This window comes from Ctenopharyngodon idella, chromosome 7 (assembly GCF_019924925.1).
Source record: "Ctenopharyngodon idella isolate HZGC_01 chromosome 7, HZGC01, whole genome shotgun sequence".
Taxonomy (NCBI): domain Eukaryota; kingdom Metazoa; phylum Chordata; class Actinopteri; order Cypriniformes; family Xenocyprididae; genus Ctenopharyngodon; species Ctenopharyngodon idella.
The window spans coordinates 5,704,966-5,716,570 of record NC_067226.1 but is presented as its reverse complement, the minus strand read 5'-3'; the positions used below and the strand labels follow the sequence as shown (position 1 = coordinate 5,716,570).

The 11,605-nt window shown below is 38.9% G+C and overlaps 3 protein-coding genes across 4 annotated transcripts; 1 reads left to right on the top strand and 2 right to left on the bottom strand.

Moving 5' to 3' along the window:
* Positions 1 to 130: 130 nt before the first annotated feature.
* slc38a8b (solute carrier family 38 member 8b) lies at positions 131 to 5,884 on the bottom strand. Its single transcript, XM_051900320.1, has 10 exons — positions 5,684 to 5,884; positions 4,528 to 4,726; positions 4,240 to 4,396; positions 2,600 to 2,704; positions 2,451 to 2,508; positions 2,209 to 2,323; positions 1,924 to 2,071; positions 1,630 to 1,829; positions 1,025 to 1,076; positions 131 to 848 (listed from the first exon to the last, which is right to left on the bottom strand). The coding sequence occupies exons 1-10, from the start codon at positions 5,879 to 5,881 to the stop codon at positions 746 to 748; spliced, it is 1,335 nt and encodes a 444-aa protein (XP_051756280.1). The 5' UTR covers positions 5,882 to 5,884; the 3' UTR covers positions 131 to 745.
* A 938-nt stretch (positions 5,885 to 6,822) lies between these two features.
* Positions 6,823 to 7,796, top strand: exosc6 (exosome component 6). Its single transcript, XM_051900325.1, has one exon. It carries the CDS (start codon positions 6,829 to 6,831, stop codon positions 7,639 to 7,641), a length of 813 nt encoding a protein of 270 aa, XP_051756285.1. The 5' UTR covers positions 6,823 to 6,828; the 3' UTR covers positions 7,642 to 7,796.
* Positions 7,797 to 10,773, bottom strand: tmppe (transmembrane protein with metallophosphoesterase domain). Of its 2 annotated transcripts, none has more exons than XM_051900322.1 (5): positions 9,639 to 10,763; positions 9,141 to 9,251; positions 8,875 to 9,040; positions 8,632 to 8,771; positions 7,797 to 8,537 (listed from the first exon to the last, which is right to left on the bottom strand). In XM_051900322.1, the coding sequence occupies exons 1-5, from the start codon at positions 10,354 to 10,356 to the stop codon at positions 8,347 to 8,349; spliced, it is 1,326 nt and encodes a 441-aa protein (XP_051756282.1). In that variant the 5' UTR covers positions 10,357 to 10,763; the 3' UTR covers positions 7,797 to 8,346. The 2 variants fall into 2 exon arrangements, with proteins under 2 accessions (XP_051756282.1, XP_051756283.1); XM_051900323.1 differs by having other exon boundaries at positions 8,449 to 8,537; positions 8,861 to 9,040; positions 9,639 to 10,773.
* Positions 10,774 to 11,605: the final 832 nt, after the last annotated feature.

Here is an 11,605-nt window from a genome sequence, read left to right as displayed (position 1 = left end):
TTTCCTCATATTTTCATATCAGTTTTCTTACCTCACCCACTGAATTTCTTTTCTTACTACCACCATTATTTAACACTCCTATTGCCCTAGGAAACTCGAACCACAATTATTTAAAAAGCATAAACTCTTGATTACAGTACAACAGGTCTCCATCCCCCTTAGACACTTCAAAATGTGTTTTTATTTTAAAATGTTATTTTATCTTAATTAGATATTAACCAATAAACACAATATAAGTAAAAAGTAATGGTGAAAGAAATGTGTATCTTTGCCTGGTTTCATTTTTGGCATTTCATTACAGAATCATGAACAATGCTTGATACATTTTATGCAATTTCACTCTCACATTTAGGCAAAATGTTAATTCACTTTAATAAGTTATTACAAATATAAAGAATTACTGTGTTGAACATTTGCATCCATATTCTCCATTATTATCCAAATTCTGTTTACAGTCATTCCATATAAAACATTTGAAAAAAAAAAACATATATATATATATTATTCTTGTCTAAACCTACACAATAAAATAAATATATAAACAAAAATCCTCATATGCTTGTCTTAGCCACACACAAAAATCAAACTGAGCAGTAACAGTACTGTGGTGTGACATTTTCTTCTAAAAAGTATGTAGTTGCCACTCATCTTCAGTTTGAAGTATCATAACGTATTATCATCCATCAATCAAATATATAGACACGTTTTTCTGAGACAATAATATTGCAAATTATGATGATGAAAATTAAAACTTGTGCATCAGCTCCATAACAGCTATAGTTGTGCTCTGACCAAAGATAAAAGCTCCAGTAATGACAGTCACCACACCCCAACCTGTCAAGAAGGTTCTGAAAGAAACAAACAAAATGATAGAAAGAAAGTGTGTATAAGAGAAAGTGATTAAAATCAATGCTTTTAGAAGTACCATCAATATATGATGAAAAATAATAGAGCCAAGTGACATCATTTTAATTTCCTGGCGGGTTTCTTTACGCATACACAAGACAACATAGATGTTACGCACCTCGTCCTGTGATGTACAGGTTCTGTCTGCATGGCAAAAATGAGGCACAGTCCTGCAAAAAGTCAGCTTGGTCAATGCCATTTCATAGTCTATTTGAGTGTGTGCGTATGTGTATACATTTATTCAACAAATATGCATTAAAGTGATCAAAAGTGAAAGAAAAGGCTTTTACATTGTTACAAAAGATTTCTATTTCAAATAAATGCTGTTCTTTCGAACTTTAAATTCGTTGAAGAATCTGCGGCTTCCTCAAAAATATTCAATATCCTCGACAATGATAATAATAAAGAATAAAGTTTCTTAAGCATCAAATCAACATATTAGAATGATTTCTGAAGGATCATGTGACACTGAAGACTGCAGTAATGATGCTGAAAATTCAGCTTTACCATCATTAGAGTAAATTAAAAACGTTATTTTAAATTAGAATAATATTTCACAATATTACTCTTTTTTACTGTATTTTTAATCCAATAAATGCAGACTTGGTGAGCATTATTTTAAAAACATTAAGAAATCTTACCAACCCCAAACTTTTGAATGGTAGTGTATGTGTGCATGCTTGTGTGTTGGTGAGATTGTAATTGTTTCATTGAGTGTCTCACCAGGAAAGATAAATATAAAGAAGGCACTAATTCCCCCGATTACGCTGATGACCTCACTCATGTCTGGTACATAGATGGCGATGAGGAGAGTCACAGTGATCCAGAGAAGTGTCAGAATCAGACGGCACCGACTCTCAAACACAGACGTCATTATGGCCCGTCGTTCCCAAAAGCGCAATATTTGTGTTAGAATCACTGACCTGTGAACAAGACGCAATCATTGACACATGAGTGTGTGTACACAGTGTGTGTGTGTGCAATGAGCTATGCACATTTATTTGTGGTTTACAGTACCTTCCCAAAAGCAATATTATAGGATAAATGGTGATGATCGAAATCCCAAACAGCAGCCTAGCAATAATCATCACTACATCATTTCCAGGATATGACATCAGGATATCTGAGGCTACTTCCCGTCCAAATGTAAGAAAACCAAACACACCTGCCATATTGCAACCAAGTGTCAGTCTCTCAGTTTCAGACAAAAACTCACCGGAAAATATTTATAATAATAATATAGGTAACAATGAGCTCTACAAATATGCACATAATAACATAGAGGATAGTGATTTGACTCACCTGTGAGAGTATAAATAAGCAAGCAGAAAATCATAGACGTGACTGAGATGAAAACCCAATGTGTCATCTTTTTGTTTTCCATGCTGCTGTATATTGCAATACAAGCTTCATGGCACTGTAATATAAATAATGATTACAGCATATAAGCTTTGAGCAATCATAATGGTCAATATACAACACAGAAAGTTGCGAATAATGCACCAGCGATGTAAAGAAAGAAATACTTTTTTATAGAATCTGACCTGAAAACCAAAACAGATGGTAGGAACCACACTGAACATGGAGGCCAATGATTCCAATCTGTTACAAACACAAGAACCAAAATAAACCACTGATCTGAACAATGTATACATGCACACAACTTTACAGCAAACGTGTACATATAACTCACCCTTGACTGTGCTCTGGTGTGAGGTCTGCTGTGTGTTTATCTTTCAGATAATACTTTGCAATTACAGCTACACTCAGGTATGTAGCAGCCAGAGTTCCCAATACACTGGCAATTAAACATAAAGAAACATTAAGAGATCAGAGATAATCAGGGGCGTCGTAAGTGGGAGGAAAAGGGTGACAGAGTGCATAGGGCCCTGGCATGTGAGGGGCCCTCAACGATCCTGAAATTATTATAATTATTATTATAGAATTGAGCGCATATACACTGTGTCTGTGCTATTTCTCTGTTCGCAAGCTTTGGCACACGTCTGTGTAGGCGCCTCCACAGCATGCTCGCAATTCGTATGATTTGATTGGTTGTCTAGGAACGTTGCAAAGCACTAAATGGCTGTGAGGGAGACCAGACGTGCCGGACTCCGGAGTGTGGTGATCTTCGAACAAAAGTAAACAGTAAGGGAAAACAATTCCTCATAAATTTCTTTCCAAAGAGACCAAGTGAGAACCTATATTGTTCGAGCGAGGCGACGGCGACCTATATGCCGCTGTTTAGGTTGTGTAAATAGATGCTTGCTGAACGGGAGTCTGCATTTTCCTACATAATGAGAAACAACTTGTTTCTAAGCCGGTAATAAACGCTCTTATCGTACTCTAAACGCCGAAGTAACACGAAAAGTGTGTGACAAATCTTTAGAGATAAATTGTAAATATGGAAAACAATATGTAAACGATGTTTGTGTGGATCTTGCATTATATTAATATGAGCAAACTTGGTCATATAATTTTAAGATAGCGTGGTGGTGATAATAAACTATAAAAAATGTATATCAAAAACAATTAAAAACATTAAACACTCACAAAATTCATCACAAGATCCAGGCAGCTATTGTTACAAATCCAACACACTTTTAACATTTTACAGAAATGACAAAAATTAAAAATATATAAAAATTGGCCATCTCAGTAACAGTCATGAAAGATTAAAGTAATATCACCAGTGTCATTATTTCTACCATATATACTATTCAGCAACTATTCTTAAACTATACACATATTATGATAGCATAAATATCAGACATGTAGCCTAATATATGGCTCAGGATAATATCAATCCTATGTTCATCATGCTTGTAGAGGTACCTACAATGTTAAATAGTTTAGAAAGATTGTAATGTTTTGGAAAACAAGGCACAATGTCTGTTAATAAAACACAAAACTGTCATTTTTATGTCAAATATTATTGGGGTGCTCTATTTATAGCACAATTCAAATACAAGAGTGTTACATGATATATAGTACAACTGTTTTTCTATCAGTGAGTGCTCTGTGTATAATTGTGCACTATTATTTAAAAAAGTGTGACATTAAATAAAAATATAATACTATATATATATAGTATGTGTGTGTGTGTGTGTGTGTGTGTGTGTATATATATATTAAGGGGCATCTACACACTGTCTTTGCGTAGGGCCCAGAAATAAGTGCTACACCCCTGGAGATCATGATAGATACAGCAACTCTAAGTGGGACAGAGGTGGGAGAGCAAAGGAACTATGCAGTCCTTCTCACTAGACCTTTAAATCTGATATGGTATAAAAATATTTAGGGAGTCGCAGATTTATGTGTCAGCTTTCAACGCACCTGGTGTATTTCTGGATGCCGATCTCTTTGGGTATAGAGAGTGGAAGGATGATAATGAAGCACATGAGAAAGAGTGCAAAACGGTGATCTGTGTACCAATGATATGGCATCTCTCCTTCTGTGTTTCCCGTCACGGTCTCATACAGAGACAGACACACTGAAACACACAAATAAGGGGGAAAATATATCTTTGTCTCCTTGTCATGTGTGTTTATATACACATTTATCTGTTACAGTTACTCACATATGGAACCACAGAGCACACACACACACACACACACAACTTACATTTATCCAGTTGATCCTGCACAACCACCAAAAAGGCCACAGAGATCATGAAGAGGTTGAAAACAAAGCAGATTTCACACAGATGGCCGATCCTCTGTCCACACACCTCTCGCACCACATCATGATACGTGTTCTGCCGACTGATTGATGAGGCGTAGCCAAGTATGACCAACCCACTTATCAGAAATACCAGAGACACCTGAGAAAGGGAGAAAGATGTTAAAGGGTTAGTTCACCCAAAAATGAAAATAATGTCATTTATTACTCACCCTCATGCCGTTCCACACCCGTAAGACCTTTGTTAATCTTCGGAACACAAATTAAGATATTTTTGTTGAAATCCGATGGCTCAGTGAGGCCTCTATAGCCAGCAATGACATTTCCTCTCTCAAGATCCATTAATGTACTAAAAACATATTTAAATCAGTTCATGTGAGTACAGTGGTTTAATTTGTGTTCCGAAGATTAACAAAGGTCTTACGGGTGTGGAACGCCATGAGAGTGAGTAATAAATGACAGAATTTTCATTTTTGGGTGAACTAACCCTTTAAACTGCTTTAAACCCCACAATCTACATTTCCTTTTTTTTACAGCTGCATCCACGTTAGCACTTGCTGTGTCGGGCTTTATGTGGGTTGTTTCTTTGCTAAAGGGTTGCACGAACAATAAAGACCGTTGTTTTCCTTCTTCTTTCATTTCATTAGTGGTACATTGTAAATAACAGCATCACATTCTCACTCTAATGTGGAATATACAGCCAGATATAAACCAAACATTTGTACATCTCAAAAGAGTATTGGCTGAAAAATTACAAATGCTTGTACAGAATTCTCAATACAATAAACCATAGTATAGGGTAGTTATCAGTGCTTTAAGGATATAATAACAATCTTCCCAAAATTAAGATGAAAAAAAAAAAAATTATATATATATATATATATATATAGGCCTACTAATGCGACTTTGCTCTCTGGACAAAACTATGATACACCAGCCTAAGCTGCTTCTTAGCTGGTCTGGTCTAGCTGGATGGTCCCAGTCTGACAATTGAAATGTTGTTTTTTTTTTTTTTTTTTTTTTTTTTTTTTTTAAGGATTACCTGCAAATGCCCTAGAACAAACATTATTTATATACGTTTGTCAGAATTACAACGCACCATCTCCACACTGATGGCTGTGTTCACCCCGCCAGCCTTCTCAAAAGCCCATGGAAAGTTGAGGAGTCCCGCGCCGAGGGCAGATTTAAGCATGATGAAAATGGCCCCAAAGGAGCCCAGTCGCGGGACGTCCGAACCCCGCGCAGGTTTGGATAGCAGACTGATGCTGCGTATACTCTCCCGGGCCAGTTCCTCCATCCTCAGTACGCAAGACGAAAAATATTAGAATTCTACAGTATTCTAAGAGGAAAACAATACAAGAAGCTTCCCTCTGTAGTAATGCAACGGTGTCCAACGCATCCACACTTGTCTGCTGTAAAATCACTGTTCTGATTAGTATAGCGAGTGAGGCTGTCTCAAGTAAGACCCCTTAAAAATGTCATCCCAAGGTGAGAAATATTGTAAAGCCTTGCTAGCGTTTGAAACGGTGGGTTCCGAGTCTAAATGATTGCTCCTCTACATATGCATGTTAGGAGGAATTTGCTTCTGATTTCACACAGGGGAGACTACTGCAACTGCCTTATCAAACGAGAGCTGCGTTTTGTCTAGAACAGCTGGAATTCACGTCAGGACGGTGTTATTTTCTAACGTGAAACGCTGCGGCTAAATTCAATTAGTGCTCGTCTTGCGACCCTGTTCGAAACCTCTGAGCAAATATTCATTTGAAGCGCTTACTTGAGGCACGTGTCTAGTTTGTTTGTGAGCTTTCGCGTTGTTTACATTTTTCTTTTTTAAAGAATTTAAATAACACTTATTCCACTGTATAATTCGGATTTTAAAATAATATTTACCTAGAAATACGAAGCTATCAATAGAAATGGATGTGGAGCCCCACAAGGCAAATTTAAACAAAGCAAAGAAAATGGAACTTCACAAACAAACTCAGTTTTGTTTTTATATATATATGGCGGTTTATGAAAATATAAATTATGTGCAACAAAATTCAACTTTGAAATGAAACATTGTACACAACCCACACTGCCCTATCTCGAAGTCCCGCTGTGCGTCATGTCACGCCTATTCGACAGATGGCGGTAGAGCATATCCAGCAGTGTCCTATCGCATACATTTGATTCCTAGAACAAGACCTGAACGGTGGCGCTTCTGAGAAGTTATGTTTCAATAAACACGTGGTTTTATTGAAAATGCCGGTTGACACAAGACGTATCCGTGGACCGGAGGAGTCGCAGTCCCCGCTGCTCTTTCTTTCCCCAGACAAAGTTCCCGAGGCCAGCAGCAGGCAGGGCGTCCGAGGGAATGGAGACGTGCGGCCAGTGTTTGCGCGCTGCGGGCTGATCAGCCAGGCAAAGGGCTCTGCGTACCTCGAGGCAGGAAACACCAAGATCATATGCTCGGTGTACGGACCGAAGGAAACTGAACGCAAGGACGAAACAGACATGAAAACCGGTCGCCTTGTTTGCGACTTCAGGCTCGCGCCGTTTTCCTGTATGAAACGGGGTGCCTGGATCCAAGGCAGCGAGGAAAGAGATCTGTCCACGACTCTACTGGAGAGTTTGCAGCCAGGAGTTTGCCTGCACAGATACCCACGCTCGCAGATTGAGGTTAATGTCATCGTTCTGGAGAATGACGGCTCGATTCTTGCTCATGCGGTGACCTGCGCCTCTATGGCCCTGGCGGATGGCGGTATTGAAATGTACGATATGGTGTTGGGTTGTGCGCTGCGGCAGAATGGAAACACGTGCCTCGTTGACCCATCATACTCAGAGGAGTGTGGGACCTGGCAGGAGGGATACGGGGAGAATCAGGGATGTGTCACCGTGGCTCTGCTTCCCAATCTGAATCAAGTGTCTGGTCTGAATGCGGACGGGGAGATGAGGGAAGATACGCTGGCTGATGCCGTGAGAACCTGCATGGACGGCTGTCACAAACTCTATCCGGTGGTACATCAAGCACTGACTCGGGCCGTGAAGAGAAAAGCTCCTCCACCTGAGAAATAGACACTTGGTTGCCAGGATCCTAAAGTTTTTGTTTTGAGGAAAGTAAAATAATAAAACTAAAAGTAAATATATTGTTTATGTACATGCATTATTTCTACACTTAATCGTGTAACATTGTAGTACTAATTAAATAAACATATCTTCAGTTGCAAATATATTTTTCTTATCTTTTATTTCTTTCATTGCACAAGTGTTGATGTTTTTGTATTCAGTAAGTACATTTGCAAATATATAAAAACATGTTTGCAATATGAAGGCTTTTTTTTACTGGATTAAAGTAAAAAAGATAAATTCTTAGGCTGATGTTTTGCAATAGTGTGTGTAATGGTCTGTAATTAAAAGGGTAAAACAGTTAAAAAATACATACAAATTAATATTTAAAAAACTGGCACTTTGGAACGTTAATATTCTCATAATAAATGCTTAAATTCCTAGCATGTTTTGGCAAACAAATTACAATACCACGTTCATTAAAAATGACAAACAACTAAAACCTCTTGCTAAATGCCTCATTCTTTGTATAGTAAGATTTTCTAGCAAATCAGTGCAAACTTGAACAGACTAGTATGTAACTGGTGCATCACAGAATTATGCATACATTACTATGTAATGTAATGTATGTAGTGTTACAGCATGCAGTGTGATGAGGTAATGAAGATGTATGGATGAGAATGTGTGTTTGAGCCCTGCACTGTGTGTGTGCTCTCAAGCACGTTTCAGTATAATGTTTGTGATTTCTGAACGGCTTGCAATTCTCATTGGAATGCCATAATAACCGGTTCCAGAGGTCACGTAGACCATAGTGTGTTCAGAGACACGGTAGAGTCCAGAGAAAAATGGATTCATCAGGAATGCCAGGATGGTGAGGGGAAACAGCTGACCAGCGTGTGTGTGACCTACACAAACGCAAAATTGCATTTTAGAGGACACAAGTTACTCTCATAAATTTTCACTTTAAAGACCACAATATTTTAGTTGACATTTACATACCTGAGAGTACCAAGCTGATGTCTGGCCGTTGCTGAAGGGCCTGTTTGGCAGCATGAGGCTGATGTGCAAGAAGAATAATAGGGCTCTCTGCACTGCAGCCACTAAGAGCTTTCTCAACATCCATGCCATGGCCTGGGTATCTTTAACCAAAAACCACATTACTGACATGAGCCCATTGCAAAGCACATGCACCACATTTGTATACATTCAAATGAGCCTGAGTTGATACCATTGTGGACTGACCGTAGCATGCGGGCCTCAAGGTCGTCAATGCCGGCAAGGCAAATCCAGTCTTGAGTTCGTTCAGGGCGGAACACTTTTGCATTGCTGTTGTGAAGAGCCTCAATCCCCATTGAGCGCAAGAACTCAAACCAGCCTTCAACATCAGCAGTGTAGTAGTCATGATTGCCTGAAAGTTACACAAAAATGTATGTGAAAATTTGCACAAAAACATTTAGTTACATATAAACGATCATTTCCCTTTATGTCATACAGCTACAAGGACTGACCTGTAGCAAAATAGGAGCCCAGTCGAGCCTTCATCTCTCCCAGTGGTTCTGCAGCGCTCCTTAATCGAGTCACCTGAGAGTCAGTCAGATCACCGACAATCACCACTACATCTACAGCAACAAGAGTAAAATTCAATGTCAGGTACATGTTAAAGGGATAGTCCACCAAAAAATGAAAAATTCTGTCATCATTTGCTCACCCTCATGTCATTCCAAACCTGTAGGATTTTCTTTCTTCTGTTGAAAATATTTTGAGGAACGCTGTTAACCAAACAGTTTTGGTTCCCATTGATGTTCACTGTATGAACCAATGAACCAAAAACTAACAAACAATGCAAGTCAATAGGAACCAAAACTGTTTTTCCAGAACCAACATTCTTCAATATATCTTCTTTTACGTTCCACAGAAGAAAGAAAATCATATGGGGTTGGAATGACATGTGGGTGAGTAACTGATGACATTTTTTCAAACATTAATCTGATACAAGATGCAATTACCTGGGTTCAGCTCGTTCACCATAGTCACAATGCGCTGCAGTTTGGAGCGGCCTACTGTAGGTCCCAGATGTATGTCGGACAGAAGCACAAACCTGAGGCCGTTCAAAGACTCAGGCAGCTTCTCTATTGGGATCTCCACCTCAATTACTCGTGGAGGTTGGGCTGCATTTACCAACCCATACGCTGCCAGTATTGCTGTTACTATCAATGCCAGCACTGTCTGGCTGGCTGATCCGCTCGCGACCGCATCCTCGTCACCTCGCCTGCGGGTGAGAAGCCTGTGAAGGCGGTTTAGGCAGCCAAAAACAAACAGGAAGAACAGTAGGATGACATAAATCCCCAAACAGGAAAAACTCAAAATTGAAAACCAGTGTGGCTCCGTATCCACGAGGAAAAACATGCATAGGTAGCTCCCGTGCACGACAGTGAGAAACAGCAGGACAAGAATACGCCAACATCTCTGCGGGACAGAAGGCGCACCTCTGGTTCCGCACAGCCGCCTCACCACGCGTTTCCAGATGTAGAGCGAGCCGAGGAGCAGCAGGGAGTTGATGAAGAGGAGAAACTGAACACGAAACAGCGAAGCACGCGTTCCTACGTCAACCCGCTCCGAGATTAATGTTCTGGACATAAGCATTGAGAAAAAAACAACCCCCGACGCGATTCCGATTTTCCCCTCGGCGGAGAGGCGTCCAAATCCAAACATACTGACCGGCATGTGATCGGTCACTGACCCCAGGACAGCCTATTACAAATATGGTGCATTCATTCTGAAGACAGCACGCTATAACTTCTTAAAATGATAAAAGAGTTCGACATACCTTTCAATTCACGGTCCATTCTAGTACAAATAAGCGTTATTATCTTAACTGGGACACAACAGAAAACTACTTCCGCAGACAAAGACGTGTGATGGCCGCTATGATGACAACATGAAAAATACTGTCGTGGTTCCCGACTGGAAAGGTCATTCAGACATTTGCTACACACTCAAGCTACAAAAGCGTCCACTACATAATTCGTTATCTTGTAAACAAATTAAATATAAACACGTCAGTCATTTGACAGCGTCTCTTCAAGCTCTTCTGCGTGACAAGTGTGCGCGGTAATATCATTGGCTCGTCACATTACAGAGGCGTGGCTAATGTGACGCTCTTAATCCTGATTGGAAACGAGCTCGAGTTATTAACTGTCAAATGTTTTAGTAGTGTAGGCCTGTCAGTTTTTACATTAAAACACAATTTCCTGTCTTAGTTTATGCTTTTGTCCAGCATCTTACTTACGTTATCGTTATTATCACCCAATAATGTTTTTATATTGTTACTTTTGTCTACAACTGTCACTCTTCTGCCCTCCAAATGCTGAGTATTGAAAGCTCTTTCATTATTATTGACATTTTTGAAGCTATTTATTTTTAAAACTCATTAGTTCGATAATGTTATATAACAAAACATCCTTATTTGTATGTAAAATTATTATTAAATTAATTCTAAATGATGGATAAGACTCTTTATATACTACCTAATGTTGATGTTCCTGGGAAAAAAAAAAAAAAAAAACGTTGTCAGGTTGTCTTTTTACTTTTGTCACTCAGTATCAAATGGAAATTCATACATACAAATCTGCATTTATATTTTAGGTATGGGGTCTCTCACAAGGGAATTATCATTTTGCCATCAAATGTTTGAACCCCTTTTTTGGTCTAGGTAACTAAAACAGAAATCACACACCTTATATGCATTCAAATGTTGGTAAGCAGCATAACACCATGATAAAAGAACTGCAACTGTCAGAATTCTACAAATTCGTTTTCTGGGGTTTTCAACAAGCTGCTCTGTTCTTAAAATTTAGACCTGCTATTATTATCTTGTGTATTTAGTATTCATGTGATGAGCGCATCCTGTATGGGTGAGAAATACGGTTACAGCTCAAAATACATACTTTTAATTCATAAATAATCACAACAA

What these genes read in the sequence shown, in the direction of transcription:
- slc38a8b (XM_051900320.1), bottom strand. Translation starts at nt 5,881, where the DNA reads ATGGAGGAACTGGCCCGGGAGAGTATACGCAGCATCAGTCTGCTATCC. An exon ending in CAGCCATCAGTGTGGAGATG is followed by an intron (nt 4,727 to 5,683) that starts GTGCGTTGTAAT and finishes TCCCTTTCTCAG; the next exon opens with GTGTCTCTGGTATTTCTGAT. An exon ending in GCTTATTTATACTCTCACAG is followed by an intron (nt 2,072 to 2,208) that starts GTGAGTCAAATC and finishes GCAATATGGCAG; the next exon opens with GTGTGTTTGGTTTTCTTACA.
- exosc6 (XM_051900325.1), top strand. Translation starts at nt 6,829, where the DNA reads ATGCCGGTTGACACAAGACGTATCCGTGGACCGGAGGAGTCGCAGTCC.
- tmppe (XM_051900322.1), bottom strand. Translation starts at nt 10,356, where the DNA reads ATGCCGGTCAGTATGTTTGGATTTGGACGCCTCTCCGCCGAGGGGAAA. An exon ending in GGTGAACGAGCTGAACCCAG is followed by an intron (nt 9,252 to 9,638) that starts GTAATTGCATCT and finishes TTGTTGCTGTAG; the next exon opens with ATGTAGTGGTGATTGTCGGT. An exon ending in CATCAGCTTGGTACTCTCAG is followed by an intron (nt 8,538 to 8,631) that starts GTATGTAAATGT and finishes GCGTTTGTGTAG; the next exon opens with GTCACACACACGCTGGTCAG.